At 41.1% G+C, this 16,027-nt stretch overlaps 1 protein-coding gene across 1 annotated transcript in view; it reads left to right on the top strand.

Moving 5' to 3' along the window:
• Positions 1 to 15,493, top strand: part of chchd6a (coiled-coil-helix-coiled-coil-helix domain containing 6a) — a 115,359-nt gene extending 99,866 nt beyond the window's left edge. Inside the window, exon 8 of the mRNA XM_084068261.1 lies at positions 14,527 to 15,493. Within this exon, the coding sequence (XP_083924387.1) occupies positions 14,527 to 14,550 (24 nt within the window). The 3' untranslated portion in view covers positions 14,551 to 15,493. The remainder of the gene's footprint in view (positions 1 to 14,526) is intronic.
• The last annotated feature ends 534 nt before the right edge of the window (positions 15,494 to 16,027 follow it).

The following is a 16,027-nucleotide window of genomic DNA, read 5'->3' as shown; positions in this document are numbered from 1 at the left end:
CTCTTCTGAATACCTCAGTTTTAACGAGTAGTTAGTTGATGCCTGTCCGTCAGCTCAAACCACTCTGGCCATTCTCCGCTGACCGCTCTGGCATCAACAAGGCATTTGAGCCCACAGAACTACCGCGTTTGAAAATGTTTGGAAATGTCCAACTTTTTCGAACATTTTAGAAATTCTTTCAAAAACGTTTGAGACATTTTGCCTGTTATTTTGACGCCAGGTTGAAAGTGGTTATAAGTAGTATCCATCCCACTATCTGTCTTCGAGAGAGAGAGCACTGTTGTGCAGGCCAGGGATGTAGATGTGAGTGAAGTGAAGGAGTGAGGAGGCGATGGGAGGAGAGGTCTTATTGATCACCCTGCTCTGTGATTCTCTCTGTGCTTTTAACATGGACGGACCTCACAGTTGGAGCAAACCACATACTGTTTAACACACGCACATGCACGCCTGCATGCACGCGCACGCACACACACACACACACACACACACACACACACACTCACACACACACACACACACACACACACACACACACACACACACACACACACACACACACACACACACACACACACACACACACACACACACACACACACACACACTCACACACGCGCGCACGTTCTCTCCACCAGCCATCCTCAGGTCAATCCCGTCCTGGCCCTGCAGTCCATTCAGTTTCATTGCATGGTTTCCACATGGCCTGTGGTACTGGAGATTTAGAACTTGAGTGTGCGGTCTCCCACTGCCAGCATGGCTCCCAAGCTAAACGGGAACCCACACCTGGTCCATGTCTGGAACCGGGTAGAACAAATACCCAAGGCCAGTCCCCTGTCACGCAAGCCAAGCGATGCTCTTTTAAATCTACTCTGCAAGGGCTCAAAAGAATTGATTCAAACCCAAAATGTTACCAGCAGCCGGTACTGGTTGATCAGGGGCGGCAGTGCGGCAGATAATGTATGAGCTAGAGAAGGTTTAGCGTTCCCTACATGTACAGTACGTACTACTGACAGTAGTGCACATAGACGGATGTGGAGTTCAGAACCATGGACAGTGCTGTTTCTTGTGTGTAGGGGTGTGTGTGTGCCGCACGCCCATGATAGAAAAAAAGTTGGTTACTGAAACGGCAGGCAGGCAAACGGAACAACATGCCACTTAGGTCATTAGTTCAGTTTCTTAACTTGCTTGCTGTTTCGTGGTTGCAGATTGGACTTTTGGCCCTAATGTGGGGGTTGGATCTTATTTAATGGTCGTTATATTATTCCTACGCATGTACATTTAGTAGTCTTTGAACTTTTACTGTGTGTTGCATTGCATTATTAGCTCTGTTCACGGTAACTGCATTGGATTGTTGTTATGCTACAACGTTGTCCTCCATGGTCCATGGTATTTTTGTCTTACGTTTTTACTGAACTCGAATGTCCTTTTATAATGTTATCCGTTGCTTAACTTATTGACTGCCAGAGATAAACATCATCTATAGCTGCCTTGTTGTTGAAATATGCTGTACAAATAAACTTGCCTTGCCCTGCTTGCAGATAGAAGAGTAACAGTCATAGTGTATCGTGCTTTTGGATGAGCGGAAAGGCTGACATTGTTGCCAAGCATGTGTGGAAATATTGTCGCTGGGAGAAATGCTGCCTTTCTTGTGTAATATACAAGCTCCAGGACATTTTTCACCTTAGAGCTTGTTTCCTACCATATTTTTACAAACAGAAAAGAAACAGAAAAACCCAGAGTCCAGCCATGAACCGTCCAAATTCAACAGTTCTGTAAAATGTGGACAAAGCATGATTTATCCTTGAGCTACAAAGTTAGGACGGAACACACTTTGGATTTACTCTTGGACAATTTTCAGTATCTGCCAAATGCAGCTACAAATTGTGTATGTCTACTGTATATTGCTGGGAGACTTCAGTTCCCTATTTAATAAATCTACTTCTTTTTTCCCCTGAACAATATAATATAATGTCTTTTGTTTTTATTTTTCTAAAATAGCTCACCATGCTGAGCTTGTAGATTTTTGCTATTCATCAAACAGGGCTTAAGTGGTTAAAGTAGGTCCATATTTACAGTACTATAGGGTCGCTGAGCTCTCATAGATGCTAATGAGAGACACAGTGCGCGTCCGTATTTACAGAGGTGCCATATTGAACTTGTGGGTGAGGTGCGGGGGTGAAATGAGAGAAAAGTGGCACATGGGTTAATGCACAGGTTCTAAAGCTGCATTCTCATGGCTGTTGTTCATTGCTGAATAGGCAATTGCATCCAGTGGTGGAAAGTGTAACTGAGTACATTTACTTAAAGGCATTGTAGGGAACATTAAGCCTAAATTTAAAAAATATTTATATATATATATTTTGCATTTTTTCCCCTCTATCAGCCACTATATAATGATGCTGGGGTGTTTTCCTGCATTGAAACACAGGCCTCTTTCTGAAAACCCTATTTTCCCTATTGTTGTTGTTGTTGTTATGTTTGTCCGGGACGTAAGGAAGTCTATGGAAGTCTATGGAGGCATCACCCCCTGGTGGCCGGGAAACGAACTGCACAAACATAAACAATGCAGGGAAAATAGGGTTTTCAGAAAGAGTACTGTGTTTCAATGCAGGAAAACACCCCAGCATCATTATATAGTGGCTGATAGAGGGGAAAAAATGCAAAAAATATATATATAAATATTTTTTAAATTTAGGCTTAATGTTCCCTACAATGCCTTTAAGTACTGTACTTACGTACAATTTAGAGGTCTTTGTACTTTACTTACTTACTTCTACTCCACTACATCTCAGAGGCAAATATTGTGCTTTTACTCCACTACAATTATTTGAAAACTTGAGTTACTAGTTGTCATCTTGGTTGAATGGATTTCAGCATCCAATTCCATTGTTAGCTGCACCATAGGAGCACAAACAGAACTATCACTTTAATTTAATGTATAAGTTAAAGCTGCAATCTGTAACCTGGATTTCAGCTGGAGATCTCCTGCATGAGAGCCAGATATACAACCTAAATAGCAGCAGTGCGTTCAAAACAAACCCACGTTCAGTTGAAGAAAAATCCTCCACTAAACCCGAAGCACACACAGTGGCACAGAAGTTTTGGTAAATACTCCCTCACATGAATCACTGCAGGGCTTCAATGAGTTTATTGAACTTTAGTTGGAAGGCCAGTCTCCTTGGATTAACCACTTTAAAAAAAAAACTGCAGGTCTGCCACAGCTCTCAGTTCTCTTAAATCAAAGTTAAAGACCTTTCTGTTCACTGCTGCCTTTAGACTGACTTTTTCTCTTCTTTTCTTCTGCGCTGCAATTGTATTTTTATTTAAATGTTTATTTATTGTATTTGTTATTGAAATATACCACACAAATAAACGTGCCTTGCCTTTCAACCTGGCACTATATGCAAAGGGTTTTCAACATTTTAATTAGTTATTTATAAATGTTTTAATTTCTCCAAAAATAGTGAAAAAAATCCGATCTACAGTACAAGCCGATCTACAAGCGTCAGATCAGATATTTTCACCGCGCTACAAAATATAAAATAGCTACAAGCTTGTAGATCTGCATTGGCCGAACGTTAGCCCTCAGAATAGAATGCCTGTGAGCCGACCAACCCTCCCCCTCCCCCTTCCCCTCACACACCAGATCACTCGTCTGGTTAGGTTGCATCTCCCACAGGAAGTATCTCACTTGAAGGCCACATCGGCCTCTCTTCAGGCACGCTCATTATAGTCTCCGGATAAGAGACCCAAGGTTACAATCCGAGGTTCCACAAAAGACGAAAATAGCCGATCTACAAGCTCACAGCTGGTCGCAGAGTGACGGGCCGTGAGCCTGTTAGATGGGCTATGTTTGCTGTACAACACCGCCATGCAACCACCGTATGTATAAATCAGGCTTTAACGCATTCAATCCGGGAACGCTTTCTCTGTCATTTTAGATGTCTTTGGCTATTCAAAAAATAGCAGATCTACAAGCTCATAGCGCGGCACCGAGTGCTGCGCTATGAGCTTGTAGATCGCCTATTTATTTTTTAAATCGTGAAAATTTGTGCAAATCTTTAAATATATATATTTTTTAAACCGAACATTTGTAAAATATTTAGTTCCAGGCACCCCCAGAAGCAAATATTTGAGTTAAAAATGTTTGGTCACATGTTCTGTATACATGTGACCTACGGTCGCTTATCTCCCGATTAGGGAGTCTTACTGGTAAATATATATTGTTGTGGCTAGGTGGGGTTGGGTGGTCCTAGAGGATTGTTCGACATCTGCCAGTGTTCCAGAGCTCAAGAAAAGGTCGAGAACCTTTTGCACTAGAGAACGACGCGGCATTGCTTCAAGGTGTTGATTGATTTTCATCGTTCGCTAACAGACGAAGGTTCCCTCGTGGGATCTAAAGCCAAGGTCTCACTATACTGGAGTCGCCTTGTTACACTTATTAGAATGTTCTCTCCTGGAAAAAAAAAACATAATTTCCAGGGTTTCAAGGACCTTATTGATCTACAGTTGGTTAGCCCATTGAGACCTGGAACGCATTTGTGTCACTTTTTCATTTGAGCTAAAAAAGCATTATTTTACACTTTGGCTATTCAAAAATAGCAGATATACAAGCGCTACGAGCTTGTGGATCTGCTATTTTTGAAAAATCGTGAAAATGTGTGCATATCTTTGAATATATATATTATTTTAAAGCAAACATTAACTCAAATCTTTGCTTCTGGGGGGTCCCTGGAACAAAATATTTTCAGATGGGGGTCCGCGGCCAAATTCATATCATTTTGGGGGTCCTTGACATGAAAAAGTTTGAGCGCCACTGATATAGAAACATACGTTTTTCAGAAAACTGTTGGGATTTAGGAGACATGTAGAATCGGCTTCAGGTCTTAATGAGTTAGAGCCATGCTGTATCCTTGGGATCAATTCCACGCCGTTGGCTATTTCTGTTCACACGTTATGATCGGGCTCTCTCCGGGCCGTCTTGGGGACATGTGAAGCCATCTTGTTAGGCTAGCAGGGTATAGCTCTCTCTCTCTCTCGGAGAGATTGATTGATCTATACTTACTTGGGAGGATGGACCATATAGATGGGATCTTGGTTTTCTTATAGATTTTCCTCACCGGCCACGTTTCTTCTGCAGATAAGTTGATTAACATGGATGTGAGACCAGGTCCCAAGATATGTAACCAACCTACAGTATATACTTAGCTAAGGCCTAGTACAGGGCTCTGTACTAGGCCGTCTACTTTTTTCCTCTACACAAAGTGTCTTTAGTGTATCTAGCTGATCTAAGTCAAGATCTTGTAGATCTGCCATTTTTTGCCAAATGTTCTCATTGCTAGGGTTCACATTGTACCCAATCTGGGAACCCATCTCACTTAGCTCTGGGAGGAAGTCGACGTAGCACACGTGTGCAAGGAAACCGGGGTTTTGGTCTGCCTTCAGCCTTTCACTTCCGGTGGTGCGACTATGTTTTCATTCCCACTAACAATATTTCTACACGGAACACTAACACCACTTCTCCCAGAGAACATGGATCGTTTTGGTTATAAGCCCACTTGCTTCTATGATGAAAAAGCAAGTTAAAATGTGAATATCTTTCCGTGGTGTTGTCTGCTCCGAGGACGCTATTGTTAAATGAGTTAAGGTTTGTTTCTAGTGGGGAAGGATTGGCGGACACGTAAATCCCGGCCTCTACATTTGATTGGGTAAAGCACGGCCTGCTTCCTGATCTGAAGGCACGCCCACTTGTAGGCCAGTGCGTACGCGATATGACAAACCCCCCCGACAGATTCAAACGCAGAGCAGAATCTGTTTTTCAGAGATAACATTGTTACTAATGTGTTTGCGCGGGAGGAACCTGGGTTTGAGTTATGGATTGCATCTTTAAGTGAGTGATTTGTACTTTGTCGTACAAAGGTGTTGTGAAACAAAATAGCAGATCTACAAGCGCCTGGAGTGTTGCGTCGTGACGGAAAGTATATTATGGTCCTCGTTTGTCCTTTCTTTTTGAACTGGTCATGAGTACCTTTACATTTGGTACTGGAAGTATATTTTTATGCCATTACCCTTGTACTTTTACTCAAGTAAAATTCTGAATGTACTTGTAACAGAGTATTTTTACATGGTTGTATTGCTACTTTTACGTAGGAATACTTTTACATAGCAACTTTTAAAGTTTTAAGTAAAACATCTGAGGCCTTCTTCCGCCTCTGAATAAAACAACATGCGCGCAGACAAACCCACACACACACGCCTAGCAAAAATAACGCTATTCATCTCGATGTTCCACTCCTCCATTTGATTACATATTGAATCTTGCCTACAGGCTGAAAATATTAATAACCCTCACCAGCAAAATAAATATTCATCACAGAGAGAACACACACACACACACACACACACACACACACACACACACACACACACACACACACACACACACACACACACACACACACACACACACCCCAATAGACTATGTGTAGGCTACACTAAAAGTTATTAAATTACTGACATCATATTGCTACTGCAAAAAAACGATGCGAGTCCTGTGTTGACAACCCGGCATATCTGTAACAGCGTCTTGATCAGGTTGCATTGTCAAACTTTATGTGCCTCTCGGGGCTACACCTGTATTCATATCCATACAACATAACCTCTATATGAGCATGTGTTATCACTCTTATCACGCTGTGATCGATTATCTTTATGTACGGTTTCAATATTCTTATTAGACAAAAAGGTCGACAATACACCACGAGCATGACAAGACATATAGGGCACAGCATAGCCCAACATAACAACACAATGAAGACATAAGAGCAAAAGAAAAAGACAAATCATACAAGACTTATTCACACCAAATACAGTATTATGATAATCATCACAATATTGCTGCCAACAACATCTCTCCCATATAGAGCTCAGCCATTTGTATCCCTCCCCTGCCTCCCAATTAGCATGGCAACTAACCCACATCCTCCGTCACTCCAATACACAAGACATTAAGCCACTCATCCCCTATATATATGGCGCTAATGGCAGCCATGCTTCTACAAATTCGGACACGGTATCTTTATTTACTAATGCCACATACATTGTTAAACCATTTAAAGTCCTCCTACTTTTCACACATTTTCTAAAGTAATGAGAAAGAGCTGATTTACGAGCTCGCAATCGTGGCAAGTCCAAGGCAGACCTAGACTTGTCTCCTGGCACACCGGTGTGCCTCGGCACCTTACGAGACAGCAGAGAGCTCCAGCGGAGATTAAAAAACAACCCATGGCTGTGAAAATCACAGAGGGGCCTCCTCAAGGCAGGCTGACGACATTCGGCACAGGGTCCCAAGATCCTGGCGGGGCCCTTCTACAGAGAGAGAGCATCATCCTGACTGGATGCATCACCGCCTGCCTGCCTGCCTGGCACGGGAACTGTACTGCCCTCAACCGCTAAAGCGCTGCAGAGGGTGGCGTCGGACAACCCAAAGCATCAGTGTGGCTGTGTAAAAGCTAGTGGTATTTATCAAAGACCCCAGACACTGTTTTTTAGCTGCTACCATCTGGCACGCGGTATACCGCCAGCCTCAAGGCCTCCCGGTTTCAGCTGCTATCATCTGGCAAGCGGCAGCGCAGCCTCGAGGCCCCGGTCCAGCACAGGCTCCGAGACAAGCATTTACCACCAGGCAACCGGCCTGATGAACAATGGACACCGGCGGCCTGTTGCCCGTCCGCGTGTCGCACATGCATGCAGTGCACGCACTCACTCACCCACGCTCGCAGCTGCACACAAGCACACACACAAATGTGCGGACGACAACTACATACATACACCGGGTCCTTCACACGCAAAATACACCTTGTGTTATTTAAACACATAACACACACACACACAGACACACACACACACACACACACACACACACACACACACACACACACACACACACACACACAGGCAACCAACCAATACTTTGTTTTAGAAATGTACACGCACGCACGCACACATACTGTGTGTGTGTTTTAAATTGCAAAATCAAGTGAGAACACAGGCACATTTTGATGAAGTGCACTAGGTTTCATGTGATTTAGAGTTGTTTAAGAGGCATCAGATTTCAATAACAAGGCCGATATATCTGAATGGGAGGAGAGAAGAAAAAAGAAAACAGTTTTGTGGAATGAAATCCTATAAAGTATGAGTGTCAAATGACCCACATGGCTGGTATGCTCCCTTAAACCTTTAAGAACGGGAAAGCATCATTTTAAGATTTCTTTGGCTATTCAAAAATAGCAGATATGCAAGCGCAGATATGAGAAGCTCATAGCGCGGCACCGAGTGCTGCACTATGAGTTTGTAGATCTGCTATTTTTGAAACATCGTGAAAATTCGTGGCATATATTTTTTAAAGCGAACATTTTGAAATATTTAGTTCCAGGAACCCCCAGAAGCAAAGATTTGAGTTACAAATATTGTAATATATAATATAATATATAAAAAATATTTGCACCTTTATTTGCAACTTTTCATGATTTTTCAAAAATAGGAGATCTACAATCTACTTGTATATCTGCTATTTTTGAATAGCCAAAGAAATCTAAAAATGACACACAGATGCGTTCCCGGTCTTAAAGAGTTAAAAGCTTGCATGGGAAGTGCTGCATTTTTTAGCATGCCACTGAGTCATACTACAGTACTGAACGTGGTGCTGCTGGCTTAGTTGGGTGAAACGGCCCTTCGGCCTGACACTGGAGCCAAAACGATGAAAGAGATTTTTCATGTGGAGTTTTTAGGGAGGGAGACGCGCGTATAAAAAGCTATACGGCGTTCCTCTGGAGGAATTGGTTACGGCGTACAACTAAAAGCTTCTCTTTTCATGCCGTTTACGATCTGTCTCATTCTGTCTCACGTCTATTCAAATCAGTAAGAGAGCTTCACTGGCAGGAAGTGCACATAAAATAAACTAAAGAGATTGATATGTGTTTATTGTTCGGCCTCTCTCTCTCTCTCTCTCTCTCTCTCCCCCTCCCCCTCTCTCTCTGTTATGCCTGTTACGCCCTGAGTGGTGGAAAGTAACTAAGTACATTTACTCATGTACTGTACTTAAGTACAATTTTGAGGTACTTTTCAATTGTCTGTACTTTTACTTCTACTCCACTACATCTCAAAGGCAAATATTGCACTTTTACTCCACTATAATTATTTGAAAACTTGAGTTACTTTGCAGATATAAATGATTTACATTATAAAACATACATTAACCACTTTAGCCCTATTTTATACCTAGGCTTTTTTTAAATAGCCGATCTACAAGTTGTGAGCTTGTAGATCTGCTATTTTCAAACATTTTAGTACTTTTACTTTTGGTACTTTAAGTACATTTTGATACCGACACTTTAGTACTTTTACTCATGTTTTATTATAGGCGGGAGAGAGGAAGAGAGTGACAGAAGTGAATAAATAAAGCATGGAGTCCATGGAAAGTGAACATCAAACGGTCTTAGTCTCCAGAAGGACTTCAGATGGTCTACATCCCTGCTGCAGGCAGTAACAGTTCAGGCATTAAATTGTTAAATTGAAAGCCTCAATCTGTAACGTTTTATGTCCCACCAGGGATTCGAACCCCTCTCATGAGAGACCAAAACATTTCAACCGTTCATTCAAGAGGGCAAATCCCCACTTGGCCAGGGGAGATATTGCACTTATGTGCTTCTGGCAGTACTGCTTGATAACCAGTAGGTGTCCAGGGTGTCTCAATGGAAGAGTAGTAAGACGAGACCAGATCCAACCACTGCAGATGTACTAGTTATATTTTATTAACACACTCTACCATACAGATTGAGTAAAGAACGTTTTATCCATTAAATTAAAGGGTTAGGGTTAGGGTTAGGGTTAGGGTTAGGTTAAGTTGTACAGTGCAAATTTCAAAAAAACGTTTTTTAGCAGCCTCTGCTGGTCATTACCGTCACTGCAGGCCGTTCGTTTATTACTGCGTTACCCTGTGGATCGTTTCTCTTAGCCAGTGGAGCTTTAGTTACCGTGAGCTGTGTTTTCTTTTTCTGTTTTTTTTTTTTCGTTCTTCAAATCATACAATCTCTTAAAATCAGCGTGAGTTTCCTTTTTGTTATTAGCGCGGTAGTTCCTGGCCAAACAGGAAACCGGTGCATTTCCGCTTCCATTTTCCGGCCAGATGGCGTCATTTTCGCGGGACAGTCAACCCCGACAACGTTCAATAGAAAATATATAAGTAAAAGGCTTTCGGGGGTGAAATTCATGGAGTGGGTGTTGTGAAACATTTGCCACTCACAAAAGATATACAATTTAACTTTAGTTTTATTGAAAAAGTTACCTAGCATTACTTTAAGTTTTGGATTTTAGCTTTAAAGAGATACCGGTAGTTCACCCCCAAAATGTTGTTTTTTTGCTATCGATTAGTCAGGGGTGCGAATGCGACACTTAGGAATGCGACAACAACTAAAACATATCCATGAAATCAATCTCCATAAGGTGACTAACCGATAGGGAAAAAAAGTATGTGTTAGGGTGAACTGTCCCTTTAAGTCAAGAACGCGCACACTTGGGTCGTCGTCATAAGAGTGATAGAGAAATTAAATACGTGGTGTATAACACTTTTGGACGAGGCTTTCCTTAACACAGTCATAGTCAATAGTGCTCACAACGCACTGACTTGAATACTACCTGTCTGGTGGTATGTGTTGAGAGAAATGTTGCTGAAGAGAGAACGGTGTTGTTTGTCGTATAGCCCAGGTCTTGTTTAACCCATTAAGACCGGGAATGCATCTGTGTGTCATTTTTAGATGTCTTTGGCTATTCAAAAATAGCAGATATACAAGCTCATAGCGCGGCATGAGCTTGTAGATCTGCTTTTTTTTTTTTAATCGTGAACATTTGTGGCAAAATCTTGGATTATATATTTTTTTAAAGCGAACATTTGTAAAATATTTAGTTCCAGACACCTCCAGAAGCAAAGATTTGAGTTACAAATGTCCGCCAAAAAAATCAAATATTTGCACAACTTTTCATGAATAGCAGATCTACAAGCTCATAGCGCGGCACTCGGTACCGTGCTATGAGCTTGTATATTTGCTTTTTCTTTTTTTTTACACACAGATGCGTTCCCGGTCTTAAAGAGTTAATGAGGAGCCAGGTTGATGGGAAGTACAGCAACAACTGCATGATGGAGAGAGATGTAAATGTTTGGCGGTAATGAGAAGAGTTTAGAATAAGTGACGTGCCGTATGCTCAGACATACCTCAGCAGGCTGACGGGATATGACTCACACACACAAGTCATTTTCCATCCATACAGACAGAAAAGGTACCCGGAATAGGTGGCAACTTGTGAAAATGATTGTGGGGTTTCTAGACATTAAAGCACATATACTGTAGCTTGTTATTTCCCCCCATATTTCTCCCCAGACTAAAAGGGAGGGCAGTTCACCCAGAAATCTGGCTCCTGTGCATCAAATCACTTTCCATGAGTACAAATTCATATTTTCATCACCTAATACCTTTTTTATTTTCAATGACCCCCAGTTTAATTATGAATTAGGCCATGGACCCTCATTTGATGGATACAAATGGATACATTAACACAGATGATTTTATTATTTAAAAAGACACGTATACAGTATATATAGCTTCCCACATTTCCCTTGACAGAAAGGGGGGAAGTTCACCTACTGTAAAATCAGGGTCCCCACTCAGTTACTTTCCACGTCTACAAAGTTATATTTCCATATCCTAGTAAACAGGATAATATACAGTGCTACAGTATGTCTTTACGGCAGATCTCCACTTCAAAAAAGCGTGACAGTTTTTTGCATAGCTGGGCCCACTCCCAGGGCTTCATTGGCTGTACAGTATATGAACAACGTTTATGTAAAACTACCGTAGAGTTTATCTAAATTGGTGTTAAAGTTGGAGTTAATAAAAAGAAAACCTCTTCACCGATCTAAGGGAGAAAAGATTTGTCTAATGGGGAAACCACTTACTGTAATGCCTCCTTGAAATGTGCTTCATACAGTATTATAATTGTCCTGTCTTTTATCTGTCTTTTAGCTTTGTATTATATGTGTGTGAGATTTCTTTTATCCAGTGAGATAGTCTGAAGTATTGTGCTTTTATGTTATTTCATTTATTGTACTGTAAGACTGGACGAAAAGTATTTCGCCCCTTGTTTAACGTATTATTAAGATGTGGCAGTAAAGTCTTTTCTGATTATCTTGTAGACTGTTGCTGTTTACTGTGTTTTTTTTAAATATAATTTTGCTTTCACATCTACATTGTGTGATATGGAAGCCCATTTACGGCAATGTGGTGTAATTTCTTTTTTATAATGACTTAGTCTCTCATTATTATGACCTAGTTTCTCATAATAATGACATAGCAAGTATCTTATAATTGCTAAGTCATAATTATGAGATTCTAAGTCATTGTTTCGAGAAAGTATCTAATTATGACTTAAAAATAAGTAATTTGTCAACACTGCCGGAAATGGGCTTCCATAGTGTGGTGGGTTTAAATCATAAAATAAATAAAGAAAATACTGAAAACGTGACAGCCTGCAATCTATCTGAAAACTTCACTTTGCAGGAACATCTGGTTCCTGCAAATGAAATTCAGTCTTGTTCCACTGGCGCTTATAAACCCTCTATACTTCATTGAGTTCAGAGAGTCTTCACGGAGTCTCCCAGGGATCTATACAAGGACCCCCTCCTTCCCCCCCCCCCCCCCCTCTACAACAAATCCCTTTGCCAAAGTTAGATGATCTACAAACTCACAAAAAGTCACAGTTTGTCACTAAGGTTCTGTTTTGATTTCGGTTGACCGACCATATGGTCCCTAAGAGTCTCCATCTAACTAAGGGTGATGAGTGAATGCTTCTGTTGAGTCGCACGCGCGGAGAACCAGATGACACCAGGCAGTATCACACGACAAGCTCTGAAGTTTAATACACACATAAAGAATATACAGTATTTTTCAGTGGACACATGACGTGACCAGAAGATATGGAACAAGGACAAGAACAGAATGAATAGGAATAGAACATACATCTTGTATCACTGCGCACAGACATCAGTCTCTCTGATAAAGTAGTTGATGGTCATCGTATCACGGATATCATTATGCTTATGTAGATGCACATGTGTGTACTGGGTCAAGCAGATGAAGGTCATAAATCATGACAGGTTCATGTGGTAAGATGTACAGTAAGCCTACATCCTTTCTCACATGTATAGTTGACTTATGTTCGAAGAATTTCAAGTGATGGAAAAGGGGGCCGTAGAGACTTATTTAGATGTATTATAGATTTATACCGGGACCATACATTTTGTGCTACAGCCCTGGCTGCTGCTGGCTTCTGGCTCAACCCCGGGCCGCGAAATAACAGACTCATCGCCGCAAATAAGGCCTGAAAAACTGTGGCTGATTGTTACCTTTCTAGACAAGCGGTGATTAAATGTACCTCTGAAGTGTCTTGATGAAGTAGCCTAAGTGTTCTGCAGGCAGTGAAGAGGCTGGAACAGACTGAGAAGTCGTGCAGCCCACCTCTTCTCAATTAACTCACATAATCACTGTTATTACAGCCCTGTGACCTTTCACTGCGCGAGTGCGCATGCGCACACACAGACACTCATGCGTTATAAACACACGCTCCTACTTTCAACGCACATGCACACACTTTTTCACACAAACACAAAATATGGTCCTACTTTCAACACACATGCACACACTTTACTGTACAGTACTGTACTTAAGTAAAATGTTGAGGCACACTACATCTCAGAGGCAAATATTGTATTTTACAAATTATTTTTTATTTTATTTTACAATATTGAAACTTTAGTTACTATTTACTTTTCAGATATAAATTATGACATGAAATTGGAAGTGATGACACTAAGAAATGAGCAGGCAAAATTGGAACTGGAACACTATAAAAATTAAGCTTAAAAATGGGTACTTTCTCCTGATTGGCTGAGATTTTGACACCTACCGGAAAATGTATTTTCTGTTTATTAAAGAGCTGGAGAGACGGGGAGACTCCTGTTACTGAACAAACACTCTAGCAATGATTACTATTATATAGTGCTTTAACCTTTTAACAAAATACTTTTTGTTTTAACCCAAAAATATCACTTACCCTACCTTTAAGTATATTTTGATGCCAATACTTTTGTACTTTTACTCAAGTAAATTTTGAATTCTGGACTTTTACTTGTAACTTGTAAGTATTTCTATATTGCAGTATTGGTACTTTTACTTAAGTAAAACATTTGATTACTTTTTCCACCACTGGGTTTCGCACACGGATTATAAAAACCTGCTCCTACTTCCCAACACACATGCACACACTTTGATAGTTTTCAGACACACACACACGCACACACACCAAACATGCTCCTAGTACTTACCGTAACGCCATCACAAAGGTCAGCGGGCGTAGCAGACAGAGCAGTGTGTGTGACGGCATTTAATCCTCCTGTCTGTGTGTGTTTTTCCTCAGAACCTGCTGGTCAACCACGGATGAAGAGCAGAGAGGGATGACCGACGTGCCAGGAAAGAGGAGGCGCTCCCCTTATCTACCTGGCGGCACTACAAACAGCCATTCCTGTTTTGGCTTGATATGCTTACATAGAGGCATAGGGGTTGATTTACTGTTAGCATGCCTATATCTTTTTTAACTTTTTTTTTTACTTTTATGTTTTTTATTTAGTGCTTTCATATCTATTTATCAGTGCTTTCTCTCATTTGGAGTCGTGGTCCATTTATGTACTGTATGACGCACAGCTCCAAACGGCAGCGGGTAGACTATAGGCTGTATGCACAGCAGCCATTTTGGAAGGAAATTGGGCCTTCACAGGTGTTACCAATGATACTACTGAAGGCTCTGTTCCATTTAGTGTCGCACAGTGGTTCTCAAACGTTTTCATTTCAAGGACTCCCATAATGCCTGATTGATGCTTAGTTACCCGCGGGTGACGCGCACCGAAACATAGCTGATCTACAAGCTCACAATGTGTCGCGCTGCAATTTCTTGTGAGCTTGTGGATCTGCTATTTTTGGTGCACGCCACCCCACTCACTGCTAGGTATAAGTCAAGCCTTAGATTCAGGGTTTTGGCTCAGTGCACTTTTATTTCAGCCATTTACAGTACAGAGGAAACGGCTTCATCCAAGTCATTTCTCAGTAGACTACAAGACATTTTGCTCATCTAATATTTTGACAACAACAGGTGTGTTTTAGTGTTGGCTGAGTGGTTTCACAGACAGTGAAAGGGCATGGACCTTGATTTGATATCAGACTGATATAGAATGATTGATGATGATTGAGTTGACTGATTGAGTTTTTATTGCTTTGACTTAGTCAAATCGTAGTATTTTTTTAAACAGCAGGTTTAAACTCAGGTAATCCTGTGTGTATTTCATTTGATCAGAGTTCTATTGTTTGTATGATTTTATTAAACCATTCATATGCGGGTAACAGTCTGGCTGTGTCTCTCATTTCATGAATGGTAAATGCTGCATTATACAGAGCCTTTATCAAAAGTGCTTTATAAAGCGCGTCACATAAACCATTCACGTGTGTGTGTGTACTGTATGCATGTGTGAGAGAGAGAGACATTAAGGTACACAACGTATAGTATGATCTATGACACCATGGGAGCTGTCTCAGTATGGTCTTACAGTATAATCTTTGTATTTTACATTTTGATAAATGTTTGTGTTATGGAGTCACCTTGCCAGTTTGACACAGATGACACAGCTTTGAATGACATTGGACATTATTACCGTATTACAAAATAAACACCACTGGATTCAAAGGTGGATTATGAAAAGTAATTGAAGACGGGGACACTAACCTTCACCCACAGAGAAGCCATTACTGGAATTCAATGGAGCCGCAATGAAGCACGTCTCTGAAATGTCATGCAGGTCATGATGCACAATTTGAGCTTATAGACCGACAATTTCTGCTACTTTTGCACAACACTGACATACGACGAA

The sequence above is a fragment of the Gymnoscopelus microlampas genome (genome assembly GCF_963454915.1).
Source record: "Gymnoscopelus microlampas genome assembly, chromosome: 10".
In the NCBI taxonomy this organism is placed as follows: domain Eukaryota; kingdom Metazoa; phylum Chordata; class Actinopteri; order Myctophiformes; family Myctophidae; genus Gymnoscopelus; species Gymnoscopelus microlampas.
The sequence above is the reverse complement of the archived record's forward strand: the minus strand, read 5'-3'. Positions and strand labels throughout refer to the sequence as shown.